Source organism: Limulus polyphemus, unplaced genomic scaffold (genome assembly GCF_000517525.1).
Source record: "Limulus polyphemus unplaced genomic scaffold, Limulus_polyphemus-2.1.2 Scaffold371, whole genome shotgun sequence".
NCBI lineage: Eukaryota > Metazoa > Arthropoda > Merostomata > Xiphosura > Limulidae > Limulus > Limulus polyphemus.
Genome location: NW_013665981.1, coordinates 13,885 through 29,196, shown reverse-complemented (window position 1 = coordinate 29,196; position 15,312 = coordinate 13,885). Strand labels below are relative to the sequence as shown.

Genomic DNA, 15,312 nt, shown 5'->3' with positions numbered 1-15,312 from the left:
CCTTTAATGTATTTAATTCACTTTGAAATTTACTAATGTTTTCCATTTGTACTTCTTGCCACTGTTGGAGACTTTCTTTCTGTTTCCTTTCTCGTTCCAGTTGCCACTGCTGTAATCTCTCTTGTTTCTTTTCTCGTTCTTCTTGTCTCTTTTCTTTTTCCTCCAACAACTGCTGTAATCTCTCTTTTTTTTTATTTCTTTTTTCCTTCAACAACTGCTGTAATTTCTCTTCTTGTTTCTTTTCTCGTTCTTCTTGTTTCTTTTGCTGTTCTTGTATTGCTGCCATCAAATCTGCTAAGCCGCTTCTTGTTTCCATTTTCTTTCTTTTTTTTATCCCACTTCTGACACCAATTTGTTACATCTCTGGTTGTTAGTTAATTTCCCATATAATTTCTTTCCAATGAAACTTTAGAGACACAAGTCCTTTCTTAAATAAAACTAGTTTATTCTTTCTCAATACAACTTTGAAATTCACTTAATTTCCACGATCACGCTATAAGTTAAACAAATGCTATAATTCACAACAAACGACTCACGAGCTCGACCCAACTGTCCGTCTCTATCTCTGTCTGCAATTCAACTACATTATTGCTGTCACTTCTTGGCAGTCTTATATACAAGAATACCGCATATCTAGTAAACACTCGAGGCTTCAGGAAGGGACATGAATTTTCTAGAAGCTCATGACGTGTTATTAGCGTCACGTGACTTCCGCTGTTGTAACAATATTTACAGACATTCCCATAACTTGTGACTCAGTCATTACATAGATATTGTTATAAAAGGAAACACTATATAGTATTGTAAAGTTCTGATGACCTATTTGTATGAACAATCTGAGCTTTCATTACATAAGTAGTGCTACCATCTGCCTGATAATCTGTTGTTCCAGAAACAAGAGTTTAAAAGTTTTCAAGAAGGATGGTGTGGTTCTTATTCTCACTATGTGGTCAGATATAAATTCAGGTGGATTAGTTAGCTTATATCTACTTATAGCTGATGCTTCCATATACAAAATCTGTGTGCACTTGAAAGTGATATGTAATTTATGGGTATAGATAGCTTTCAACTACCACAAGTGTATTCATATATGATCTATGAGTGTATAGGGATGGGTAGAGTGTCTTTGGTTTAAAACAAGCTTTGATTTTTAAATGTTGACTTAAATACAAAATGTAGCATAATTTGAGTGTAATATAGCTTGATTATTTATGATTTGAGTTTAAAACTTTGTTAGTCCATGAAAAGAGTGATAAGAGCTATCAGAGATTTCTAGATGTGTGGCTTCTTGGTAGGTTATATGTTATTTGTTAAAAATGTTCCTGCTATATGATATAATGCAAGAAATTACGAATATAGCCATTACTTTGTAATATGTTATGAGTTTTTGGGAATTTCAGAGTGAAGAAAAAAGTAGTCACAACATATGTTATATGCTCTGTTTAGGAGATTTAAAACAAGGTTACATTTGAAGGAGTATGGTATGAAACTGTAGGAACAAGTGTGTAAGCCAGTAAAAGTTTTCTTACAGTAAACAGATGTGGCAAAAGTGTGTTTATTTTGTTAACTTGAATGTCATAAAAAGCTAATTTATTGTTTTCTTCCATCTCAGATGTAAAGTTTATATATGGATGTTGTGATCTGTTTTTATATATACTAAAACTTCTTGGCATGATCAGTGTTGTGAAAATGTCAAAAAGCATCATCAGCATATCATCTATATAATACTAGTTTGTAATATAGAGAATTTATCCAGCCACTGACAATCGTAATAACAGAAAAAAAATTTGCAAGAGTCACCTAGGGGTGATTCCATTGCCTACCCCATCTATATAGTCAATAAAACTGCACATTAAAAATGAAGTGATTATACCTGAAACCATATTCAAGAAAATGTTTGAATTTTTGTTGGCTAAAATTAGAGTGCAGGACATCTGGCTTAGAATAATTAGTTAGTAATTATTTGAATTGTTTCTTCAAATGAGATGTTAGTGAATAAGGATTGAATCTCAAAGCTACCTATATCAAATTATATGCATAAGGGACTTAAATATCTCTGTAGGAAAGGCAAAAGAGTCTTCAACAGTAAATTCATTCTCAGCTAGTGAGCTTAGTGCAGGTACAAGATATTAAGCAAGTTTGTAGGTGTGGGAACCAAGAGTAGAATAGGTCTGAGTTGTTTATTTTTGGTAAGCCATGTATAAAACTGGGATAGGAACCTTTAGAATGAAGTTCTGTAAAAGTGTTGTCAGAGATGAGTTTACAATTTTTAAATATTTTAAAGTTCATTGAAGTTTTTTTCTCATGCTTAAAAGTAAGGTTAAGCCAGTCAAGGAATTTAAATTTTTACCCTCAAATTAAGCTACTTTTGGTATTTAAATGAACATTTATTCAAAGCTTGTTTAAAACCCAAAACACTCTACCCATCCTTATGTACTTATAGATCATATATAAATACACTTGTGGTAACTAAAAGCTACCTATATAGGTAAAGCTGCACATTATCTACAAGTACACACACCTTAATATATGGGAACATCAGCTAAAAGCAGATATAAGCTAACTAGTCCACCCGAGTTTTGTAACTGACCACATAGTTAGAAAAAGAACCACCCCATCCTTCTTGAAAACTTTTAAATTCTAATCTCTGGAACAACAGATTACAAACTCTTTACTAATAAAATACTCCCCATTTTTATTGATCATCCAACATTAGATAATAACATCAATTCCTCCCTGTTGTCGTTAATTTAATAAATTCCAGATTCCCAGTGTTATTATAAATTTGATTTTGTTTTTTAAAGTTGCAGTGTTTATACTTATATTTAAGCCTTTCTTTGTAATGTTTTCTCTTAACAATATCATCAAACACATACCTGCCTCACATTATATTGTACATTCTGTTATATTACCTTTTAAATCTGTATTCTTTGTGAACTCTTAGTTGTATCTAAACTTCTCACTTAATAGTTAATGTTGTTCTTTGTAGTTAGAATAATGTAAACTAACCTTTTGAGGTTTTAATACTAATGATGGAATTTGAAACAATTCCAAAACGTCCGTATTAAAGATGTTTTTTGGTATTACCATGTTTTAATATTTATTAGAAAACTTAATTTTTCCACCTGATGAATCAGTTGTAGATATTATAATAATTTTTAATACAATTATACTTTATTCAGTATATTTCTAATGAAGATGTTTAAGTCACTTATGTTTTTCTAGCTAAAACCAAAATCACATTAGCTCCTGAGAATGTTGAAGTTAGCATTAACAAGAAGGCAGTGCTTCACTGTAAAGCTGAAGCTGATCCCACTTTAACCTTGGCTATTAAGTGGCTTTTTAATGGAGAGCCTATAGACTATCATCTAGATACACGGCTAAACCAGACACAAGATCAATCTCTTGTTATCAACTTGGCTAAAGACAGTGACTCTGGGATTTACACATGTATTGCTGAAACATTCATAGATAAAGACTCTGCATGGGCAAATTTGATTGTTCAAAGTAAGGCAAGAAAATTTTGACAAATATTCAGTATAACATAGTGTATGTCTTATGAAGGTTTTTAAATATACCCAAATATGTTATCTCAAAAACTAAATCTTACTTGTAGTAATAGATAGATGTGAGTTTTCAACTACTTTTTACCACTGAAGTTGACTCTCTAAGGAACATTAACTCTCTAATACTATATTGTAACAAAATTGTTTGTAATTATTCAATAGTCAATTATTGTTCATGAAATGCAGTTATTAGTGTTAGTTTTATTTATCAACATATAAATTTAATTACATATTTATTATATTTGAAACAAAAGGCATTTTGTGTTAAATTATTTTCCTATAAACTTTTAACTAATTTGTAATAGGTATTCTGAAAAATATTCCATATACTTGTTTCTCACATATAGGTGTTACAGAATATGTAATGTATACACAACATCACTTAACTCCTTATATTTTCTTATAGTCTTGCAACAAAACGTTTGCAGGGTTCTTAAGCCTTGCACTACAACATTAGGTTAGGTTAGGTTAGGTGACTTACTGAAATGCTTTCACAAACCAAGTAGAGTCTGTTGTGTTTGAAAATGTTTAAGAATATTTCACCGACTTAAGGAAATAATCATTGACTGCCAAGTATTATCTATGTTTCTAACTCTTGTAAAATTTTATTGCCATTCAGATGTACCTAAACCTCCAGTTTTAAAAGAAGTCGAGTGTGAAGTTCATGTGGCTGATATTCAATGGGAACCAATGGGAAATGGTCATGCACCTATCCTGGGTTATGATATTCAATACAATACTAGTTTTAACCCTAATCTGTGGGAGAATTCATTTTTGAATGTGCCAGCCACGGACACTCGTTTTAAGGTGAGCTTGTGTATTACCGACATTCATTATCAACTTGAACCATTAAAAACATTAATTCTTATGAAAGCTAAACAGCTGATAGAATATATATTAAATGTGTTATCCGTATCATTTGAGTAGAGTATACATTTTTATAGCCAATAATACGTGATGCTAAATAGAATATTACTGCTTAAAAAATACAGATTCAAATGTCTAAATATACTATGTATAAAAATTTGTTTTTCTTATACAATAACTACATATTATTTGAAATTCTTTTAAACCTCCAAATAAAGATTTACTTTCCTTGTGATTTTTTCTTCTTATACATTTTTTTCAAATATAGCAGTTGCAGCTATCTGTATTTCTATGTTTTTTGTAAAGTAAGATCCAATTGCATTTGTTTAAAAACAATTCACTGAGTTAATAGTTTTCCTCTGTACTGTAAACTATTTACGTAGTCTGTGTTTATTTATTCTGTACTTTTAAGTAACCCCGGTTCAAAGTATGTCTGATTGACTAATATTCCAAACATGCCTGTAGTATACAGTAAAGCACCTTTAAAATGAATTGTTTGACTCTGAATGTTTCAGGTACTTATGTCCCCATGGACTAACTACACTTTCAGAGTGGTTGCATTCAACAAGATTGGTTCCAGCCAACCAAGTGAACATTCCAAACAGTGTTCTACACCACCTGATACTCCTCATAAACATCCAACAAATGTTAAGGGTGAAGGGACAAATCCAGATAACATTGTTATATCATGGAAGGTATTGTTTGTTTAATTGTTCTTAACCTAATGCTTTTGAGAAAAGTACATGCTTCTAAAGCTTCTATATATATATATATTGATTCTCTGTTACAAAAAAAAATCATTGTTCTACTGAAATGCATGTAAAATGAAACTAGGTTTTAAACCACTGTAAAAATATATATTTATTGTAGTTTATCATCCCAAATAAATATAATAAAAATTACAATTTAAAGTTCTGTAAAGTAATTAAAACTACATTTTTGAGTTGTTATCTTTCCAGTTCAGATGAAAATTTACCAAAACAACAGGAACTAGAGCATATTTTATCTCTGAAGTTTTTGAAAACTGTAGATCAAAATAAAAAACAAAGATGTTTTGTTTTAAAATATTTTTATGAATATATAAAAATAATGTGATTTTGTTAATGGTTAAGCTGTATATAAATACAAATAACTTTTTTATGCAAATGGCTATTTATACCTAAGTATTTAAAAGTTGTATTTCTTTTGTAAATGGGAAATAATACTTATATTTGGAAATCTTGGTAATTAGCCTAAAGTTGCAAATACAAAGTTCACTTAAAATATGTTAATTTTATTGATTTCAGTTGATGACAAACACCTTGTGTTATTAAAGACTGTTATGCAATATGATGAAAACATTGCTTTAATTTTGTATTATTTTTCAACATAGTTTTAAAAATATGTTAATTTGTTTTGTGTTCTAAAATGAAAACTTTGTGTGAATTATTTTCTATCATCTTCAATGTGCTGAATAAATGAGAATTAATACTTCTCTATTATCTTCTTGTTATTTGGTATTTTCAAACTGAATGTCATCTTTTATAGCAAGGGGGTAAATTACCTGATCAGAGATCCCAAGGTTGAAGCACAACAACCATTTAGCAACTCCTCTCACCAAATAGAAGGATTGATTGTGTCGCCTATAAGTTACCCACAGCTGGGAATGTTGAGCATGTTCAGTGGCATATTTTTGGTTCAAACGTCAGATCTTTGACCTGTAGCCTGGCACACTAACCACTAGGCAATGCCCAACCCATATATTATCATATATTATGTTCAGTTTGCTGAGTGAATGTGACTTAAGACTTGTATATTATCTTCTGTTGTGCTTAATGAAATTGTCAATCTGTATCACACGTTCAGCCAAATGATCACACCAGAGATGACATAGTGTATTGTAAGGACTGAAATTGTTCATTTGTTAATTTTCTCGATTCACTGCTACACCAAATTCACGACTCACCAATTCTGCTTGGAAGAGCAAAGCAAATAAATAGAGTATGATGCATATGGTGGTAGAATATAAGCAATTTGTTCCTTGTTTCATGTAGATCTCATTAGATTCACCAGATTGTGTTATCTGTTCTTAAACTAAAACACCAGTGGTAGACTCTAAAATATCAACCATTGGATAAGTTTTGGCCAACTTGGTAAAGTACTCATGCCAACTAGCACATACTTATTATCTTTTGCACTTTTGGCAGAAGAGCACTATATCTAGAATGATTTTCTGTAAAAGAGAACCTACAACTTTCTGTTGGAGTTTTTTTTTTGACAGTACACAAGTGTAAGTGTTACAGAGGCTGCGATTCTGTGACTTGTTATTAATAAATGTCAATAATAAATGAACACACAATCCACTTGTTTTAAAGTAATATATTCAAAACAAGTTAAATGTATGCACACAAAAAATTATTTACACTATAGCAGTCCTTTCCAAATTTTTTTTATGGCGACACACTATGTACGTACAAAATATAATTAAATACCACAAACACGACTATAAACTTGTATAAATTGGCACGTTGGAGTCCCCACTTTACCTGCCACTACACAAGGCTGCATCGGCAAACCTTTTTTATGTCGCGGACCCAAAAAGAAATATATAAAACATTAGATAATTTTTTTGCATGCTACACTGGGTAGCACCTTTAAAAATATAAATTTTGTAACAGCTACAAATAAAAATTTTGACAAATCATTTTGTGCAATTTCCGAAAATATGGCAACACTGCTCAGGGTACGATGTGGTGCCCCAAGATGTTGCAATACCCACTTTGGAAAGCACTGCCCTATGGGTTATCACTGTTGTATCTAGAACTTTAAATGAATCTCTTTTTCATCAAAAGTTTATACAGAACCTTATTGACAAGACAGATTATTTTTTCTCTCCTCTGCTATCACAATGCAATCAGTGATAAATTCACTTATGTTACCTTGTGGGGTACCACAGTTGTAGTCAGAGCTTTAAATAATTCTATTTTATGTCAAACTTCTATGCAGGCTGGTTCAGTTCCTTTACAACCCTATTGACAAGACAAATTCTACTTCTCTATCTGTGAAACTTTGACTTTAGAAATTGCCCATTATGGTTAAACTGAAATCATGCAGTCTAACTTCAACTTTTTACTGTCACTAACTTACTTTCCTTTGACTACCTTAACTTACTTCTCTATGTATCTGCACATATTTATAACATGTGACAGAAAAATATAGAAATATCTAGCCCTCTAGTAACAACAATGAGAAAAACTTAAAAGCTTTGAGTAAGATGACACCAACAATATTACAAACGCCTAGCACAACAGTTAAACCACACACACAATGTATGACTCGTACAGAGTTATGTAACAAAACTTGTCATAACTATCACTTTAAAAATAATTAACTTTTAACACTCTTGTTATTAAAACTAAATAATCATCGAATAAACTAAATTATAACTCTTAACCTGAACAGTCTTGTATACCCAACAACAAGGCACAATGCCTACAACATCTTTTAATGTGTCTTTTGTGTGGCCAGAATCACTGCTTCTGCATATTTACAATGACGATGTGTAACATTCCTTAGTACTCTCTAGTCTGTACATCATGTATCTTCTGCCTTACAGCTGTAAGGACCCCTCTGCATCAGATGTTGGCTACCATATTTCAGTGGTTCATAATGATGATACAACACATCATCCTGCTTTTGTAACTGATTATGCAAGAGCCAGATGTTGTGTATCATTATAGTGCAATGTCCATTATGTGATGGTTACACTTCACATTGCAAGTAGCACTTAAGCTATGTCTGAGACCTTCATTTCTTCTTTCCAGAGTTCCTGCTTAGTCACTCCTGGTGCCCACCTACAGATAAAATTACCACCGCCCATGTGATTCATTGCCACTTCTGCTTCAATGGCTTTGACTGTTACATGGTGTCCAGGATCTGGACATTTCATGAGGAGACGTACTCTTATCAGTTGGCAAAATAATCCATTAACATTTCTGTTCTGCTTACCAGAATGATAACCTGCAATGAAGCTGTACTTTTGCAGCTTCATCATTGAATGTGCAATCATAACTTCCAAGTTCTTGAACCATTTCACTGATTCAAGGTCATTTTAAATATTGAACTTTTACCACAATTAGTGGTGGTAAGTTTTGAAAAATACTACAACTGCAAGCAGTTCCTTTTTTGTCATTCAAGAAATGTTAATGCAGGGCTAGAATATGCAATTAAATGCTTCAAGCTCTCCTGTATTTGTGACAAAACCTCTCATTAACTGGCATCAGTATCCAAGATGAATGTACTTGTCTAGTACAGACTGGAATGCTTGATCATATTAATGCACCTCTTCAAGAATAGCTGCAAAACTCCTTGACCCAGGAGATGGCTCTTAGTAGTCTTTTCTGCATTGTCAAACTTGTGTCTCCAGCTAAACTGCTGGTTTCTTCTTTCCACTTTACATTGTTAATGGTCTCAGAAAGTGCCCTTCTGTGATTACAGTCTAAAAACTATACAGTAACAAGAGGATCAAACAGAACAGAGGACAATCTATAGAAAGCAAACTCTGCAAAAACAAGTTCTGGTTACAGCACTAAAGGGGAAATTCATCTGTTATATCCAGGTTTAACAGGTAAGTACAAAGTATCACAATAATGAGAGGGTTGGAAATATTTGTTTACAAGCAAACAAAATGAAAAACAGACAGCAAAGTAAGAGTCAAACACAAGTAAATAGGTGATAATTTTTATCCTGGACACAAAACAAACCTAGCTTGGTGGTCTCTTAACTGGTTCAAACAACCTGGCTGTTGGAGGTACAACAGAAAGGCTACTTACATCGGTGATTATTCCCACAACTGATATTCAAGAGGAGATTAGCTTCCAGCTCACATAGACTTGTACAAATATCTGTACCAACCATCCTGTCTATGACTCACACCTCAAGAAAGAAATGACAAGGATCATGTTCAAGCAATTATAAGCTCTATAAAATGGCACTGTAACCTTAGCCCAAGGTTATGATTAATACAAGTTTATGACCTTTCTCATCTTGTTAACTAATTGTAGAACACCTATGTGAAACTTTTGTATGAATATACATGAATAAATATATATATTTTTGTGTTCAGTATGCTATGTATGTGTGAATTAAATTATTTTTTTCCTTTTGAATAATTTTTAAAATGTTCATTTCAAAATGAGAATTGTCAGCTGCTGCAATTTTTTAAAGCAGTATTTATAAACATTTTGCTAGATTTATATAAGTTTAAAGACTATTTTATATATTTATCATTTAGCTTATGCCCAAAATTGAGCACAATGCCCCTGGGTTTTTTTACAAAATTTTCTGGAAAAGAGATGATGTCCCCGATTCTCATTGGAATGTAGTGACTGTTAGGGACTGGAAACAAGAGAGTTTTTTGGTGGATGAACAACCAACTTTCAAACCATACAAAATCAAGGTTGAAGCACATAATGCCTTGGGTCGAGCTAAAATAACAGCTCCAGAAATTATTGGCTTCTCTGGAGAAGATGGTTAGTTTATTTCCATTTTTATTGTAAACTGTAAAATTAAAATATTTTAGTCCCCTGAAAAAATTAACCTCTCCTTATGAACATAATTTTTCTAGTTCAATACTATTATTTTTCTGCAAGGTTCGTGTGTTTTGTTGACTTATAGTGTTAATAGAGTGTTTAGTATGAATAAACTTCAAAATTGCTCTTAGAAAAAAGGTTTCTTGGTTTTATTTAAAGTGCAGTACCTTGTAAATTTTAATAATGTTTTTAAATTTAAGATTATAAAGATTTGTTATTCTAATGAGCATATATAATTGTATAAAGTTAAAGAAACTAGTATTATTCTAAAAAGTATGCTCATTGGCCTAAAGTTTTTGTATACTTCTAAAGTCTGTTTTTCATTTAAAGTTATAAAACTGGAACAATTCTGTTGGTTTAGAATTATAAATTTTATGTATTTCTAAAAGTGTACTTAAAGTAATAAAACTAGAAAAGCACTGATAAATGTATTTATATAAAATTGGATTAGTTCTAATGAGCATATCTATTAGTTTATTAAAGCAGTTCTGAGACATTTCTGTTGGTTCAAGGTTATTAAATTAGTGTGTTTCTAAAGAGTTTATTATTGGTTTATTAACGTTATAAGACTGGCTCATCCTGATAAGTGTGGGTATGGTGGGAACTAATAGTTAGTATTCCAAACTGTGAATCTGATAATGCATGGTTTGTGCCATTGCCACAAAATTTTGCTTCTCATTTCAGAGCAATGGATGCAATGTAAGAGTGGCTATCAAATTCCATTATTGAATTAAAGTAGCTCAAGAGTTGGCAGTGGGAGCTCTTGATGATATCTGAAACTAACTTATAAATGTGTTTCTTATAAATTTTTAAACACTGGTGTAATGCTAAAGAGGGTATTTTTTGTCTTAAAACTGAAAAAGATTTGGAAAAGATATTTCCTGGTGTAAAGTAATGTAATAAATTGTGAAGTCCTTGTGAAAGCTTTTGGTATGTGATTTTTGAATTGCAGGATTTAAGTAATTTCAATGAAATTTTTAGCTTGGGTAGTAAGCAGTTGGTGTGATGCAGATGGATGCTAGTTAAGTGAAGTAACTGAGATTAAAATTTTTTTTAACTAAGTGTCACTTATAGTAGCCATATATTTTGAAATGTTTGTTATCCTGATACTCTATAATGGATTATTTATTTCAATGATACTCATTGCTCATTAGTATTTCAGTAATGATGTAATATTTTAAATAAAGGGTTTTTGTAACATTTTAAATGTATAAATATGTGTATTTTACCCTTCAGTTCCACTTGAAGCTCCTCAAAACTTTCGTTTGTTAATGATAATGGATGGTACAACAGCAAAATTTGCTTGGAATGCAGTTTCTTCAACCTCAATAAGAGGACACTTTAAAGGTTACAAAGTAAGGAAACCAAAAATTCTTGTTTGGATAATTCCACATAACCTATAGTCTGTTCTGTTAATTTATATTTTCAAGTTATGTTAAGCTGGCCTCTGTATCACAACACCCATGAACAATTAGTCAGACAACTATTAAAACATACTGATAACACTTGAACACTCCAGAGTAGATGGTGCTTGCTGCAGTAGCTTGATTTGGGGATGGGCCTGATATGCTGAATAAGAATAACAGAAACCATACTAAATTCGTTCTATAACAAGTTTTGAAAATCTTCTGTCATTTCAAAAAATGCAGTTCTGAATAACATGTTTTTGGTTTATTAAAGTTATAAAGTGATACAATTGTGAAGAACATGTTTGGTTTATTATAGATATGAAGCTGGTCCAGTTTTAAAAAATGTTTGTTGGTTTATTAAATTTATGAAGCTGGTCTTGTTCTAAAGAATGTTTATTAGTTTGTTAAAGTTGTCTTGTTTTAAAGAATGTTTGTTGATTTATTAAAGTTATGAAGGTGGTCTTGTTTTAAAGAATGTTTGTTGATTTATTAAAGTTTTTAAGCTGGTCTTGTTCTAAAGTATGTTTATTGGTTTGTTAAAGTTGTCTTGTTTTAAAGAATGTTTGTTGATTTATTAAAGTTATAAAGCTGGTCTTGTTTTAAAGAATGTTTATTAGTTTGTTAAAGTTATGAAACTGGTCTTTTTTTAAAGAATGTTTGTTGGTTTGTTAAAGTTATGAAGCTGGCCTTTTAAAGAATGTTTGTTGATTTATTAAAGTTTTTAAGCTTGTCTTGTTCTGAAGAATGTTTATTGGTTTGTTAAAGTTATGAAGCTGTCCTTTTAAAGAATGTTTGTTGATTTATTAAAGTTTTTAAGCTTGTCTTGTTCTGAAGAAGGTTTATTGGTTTGTTAAAGTTATGAAGCTGGCCTTTTAAAGAATGTTTGTTGATTTATTAAAGTTTTTAAGCTTGTCTTGTTCTGAAGAATGTTTATTGGTTTGTTAAAGTTGACTTGTTTTAAAGAATGTTTGTTGATTTATTAAAGTTATGACGTTCGTCTTTTAAAGAATGTTTGTTGATTTATTAAAGTTTTTAAGCTGGTCTTGTTCTAAAGAATGTTTATTGGTTTGTTAAAGTTGTCTTGTTTTAAAGAATGTTTGTTGATTTATTAAAGTTTTTAAGCTGGTCTTGTTCTAAAGAATGTTTATTGGTTTGTTAAAGTTGTCTTGTTTTAAAGAATGTTTGTTGATTTATTAAAGTTATAAAGCTGGTCTTGTTTTAAAGAATATTTGTTGATTTATTAAAGTTATGAAGCTGGTCTTTTAAAGAATGTTTGTTGGTTTGTTAAAGTTATGAAGCTTGTCTTGTTTTAAAGAATGTTTGTTGATTTATTAAAGTTATGAAGCTGGTCTTGTTTTAAAAAATGTTTGTTGATTTATTAAAGTTTTTAAGCTTGTCTTGTTCTAAAGAATGTTTATTGGTTTATTAAATTTACAAAGTTTGTCTTGTTTTAAAGATTGTTTGTTGGTTTGTTAAAGTTATGAAGCTTGTCTTGTTTTAAATAATGTTTGTTGGTTTATTAAATTTACTAAGTTTGTCTTGTTTTAAAGACTGTTTGTTGGTTTATTAAAGTTACGAAGCTGATCTTGTTTTGAAGAATGTTTGTTGGTTTGCTAAAGTTTTGAAGCTGGTTTTGTTTTAAAGAATGTTTGTTGGTTTATTAGGACTAAATAACTGGTGCAGTCTAAGAAATGTGTTTGTTAGTGGTGATTCTTTAAAAAGGCAGTTTTATGGACCATTAGAGTTGGGTTTAATTTCGTTTTTATTTGTTCCCAAGAGTACTCCTACTCTGAACCTTGTTAAGATTTCTAGACCAATGACTATGGATTACGAAAATACAGGATGAAGCAATGAACTTCAAACTGTAATTTAGCTTTTTCAAGTATTTTAGAAATAGAGTTCAGAATATTCGAAGTTTCATCTGTAAAGAAGATCACATATTAAAACAAGATAGTAAAAACTGTTTACTATTATTAAGTTACTAAAGCAGTGCCTGCTGTTTTTAAAATTTGAATAAAAAGTAAATAAATTATTTGAATTTACACAGACAAATTTGCTTAAAATATGAAAAAAATGTTTCTTGACTCAGATTCGAACGTGGGCCATTGGTGATGGTCAGCACTGGAGAGAACAGGATTTCCCACTAAATGCCACTGAAGGAATAGTCACTGTTCTAAAACCATTTACAAAGAACTTTGCAGAAGTTGCAGTAATTAATCAAAGATATATTGGGCCACCTTCACAGACAATTGCTCTCATCACACCTGAAGGAGGTAATGTTAAAAACATTAAGCTGACTGGTATTATATATTTTAAAAGCTATATTTATATGTTGTTCTAGTTATTTCTAGATAAAATGATGAACAAAAAAAGAATTTTCACCTGCCTATTTAGTTTTATTTTCTTAAAGCTTATTTGTTGTCAGGTGTTTTGGTCACATTGTATGTTGCTATTTTTAGACCAATGACTAGCTTCACCAGTTTGTTTTAAGTGATATATAAAGTCATTTGATTATGTGCTTGGTCATATCTATAGTTCCTGGAGCAGTGGCCAGCTTCAGTGCCTACCCATTAGGCTTTAATTCCCTTTACTTGATCTGGAAGAAGCCTGATGAGGCCAATGGTATTTTAACAGGTTACAAAATCTTTTATAGTAAAGGTAAGTGATAAAAAAAAAATAAGATTTTGATTTTTTTGTCACCTTCAAGAATACAGTTTGAAAATCTACTGTTTGTAACATAACAATTTTATGTAGATAGTGTGTATGTTAAAAAATAGATTTAAATAATAAAATTCAAAATACATTCCAACACTTTCCTACTTTCATTATTATACAAACAACTTTCTTTTCATAACTACTACAATAAATATCCAATTCTTTCTACAGCATCTATCAGTTAACTCACTGATGTTTTGTGTAGTAATTTTTCCAGAGAAATATATGCTGAAAATGTTTACTCCTCTGAACAACACATTTGTTACAAAAGAGAAGATTTTATGTAGAATTCCATGAAATCATAACAATCATTTTTTTTTTAAATGAAAATACAAGATTGGTGAATGAAGAACAAAGTGACAAATTTGTAGTATTTCTTAAAATATAATTTTAAGAAATTATGAGAAAATGAATGGAATAACATGAACATTAGATGTCATAGAATAATTCTACTATAGTTATAATCAGTGGAACCACATGAATTTAAGGAGAATAACTATACTGTTGTTATAATCACCAAAACAAACTTAATTTATGCCTATAAGTTCAACAACTTTAAAAATTATATAATAATCATAAGAACAGGTTTGAGCTTTTAAGTTAATACTTGTGTTACTGTATATTACTTTAATAGACAGATTTCATGTTTTAAGGAAATCGGTGCTAAGAAAATAATAGGTTAGATTAATAAAATATGCTTTTCAAGATGGAAATAAAAGAAAGTTTTTTCTTAATCTTTAATAATTGCACTGCTAATTCTTTACAGTAAATGGTACAATATTAGGAATACAAAAGGAGCACCTACCCCCACTCTCCAACCCTGATGCAACCAGGCTTAAGTTGACAAATTTAATACCTCAAACCAAGTATAGAGTCACTATTCAAGCCACTACTCAGGTGGGAGCTGGAGAACCACGCTATATTGAAGTGATGACAAGCACTGAGGATCATAAAGGTATATTATATCATAAAGCATTATTGAGTGTGTAGGCATTGTTTTGGATATAATAGAAGTAAGACTCATGATTTCAATTAAGTTTCTTATGTTGTTTACTTTATTCTGTGGCCCGGCATGGCCAGGTGGATAAGGTGCTCGACTCGCAATCTGCGGGTCACGGGTTCGATTCCCTGTCCCACCAAACATGCTCGCCCTTTCAGCCATGGGGGCGTTATAATGTGACGGTC

General features: G+C 31.0%; 1 protein-coding gene across 3 annotated transcripts in view; it reads left to right on the top strand.

The window, feature by feature from the left end:
* LOC106457768 (neuroglian-like) overlaps window positions 1–15,312 on the top strand; it is a 97,792-nt gene that overhangs the window by 71,308 nt on the left and 11,172 nt on the right. For all 3 annotated transcript variants that reach the window (XM_013917212.2, XM_022383781.1, XM_022383782.1), the window contains exons 13-20: window positions 3,226–3,507; window positions 4,186–4,373; window positions 4,949–5,128; window positions 9,706–9,943; window positions 11,240–11,358; window positions 13,502–13,685; window positions 13,948–14,070; window positions 14,894–15,082. In XM_013917212.2, the coding sequence (XP_013772666.1) occupies window positions 3,226–3,507; window positions 4,186–4,373; window positions 4,949–5,128; window positions 9,706–9,943; window positions 11,240–11,358; window positions 13,502–13,685; window positions 13,948–14,070; window positions 14,894–15,082 (1,503 nt within the window). The remainder of the gene's footprint in view (window positions 1–3,225; window positions 3,508–4,185; window positions 4,374–4,948; window positions 5,129–9,705; window positions 9,944–11,239; window positions 11,359–13,501; window positions 13,686–13,947; window positions 14,071–14,893; window positions 15,083–15,312) is intronic.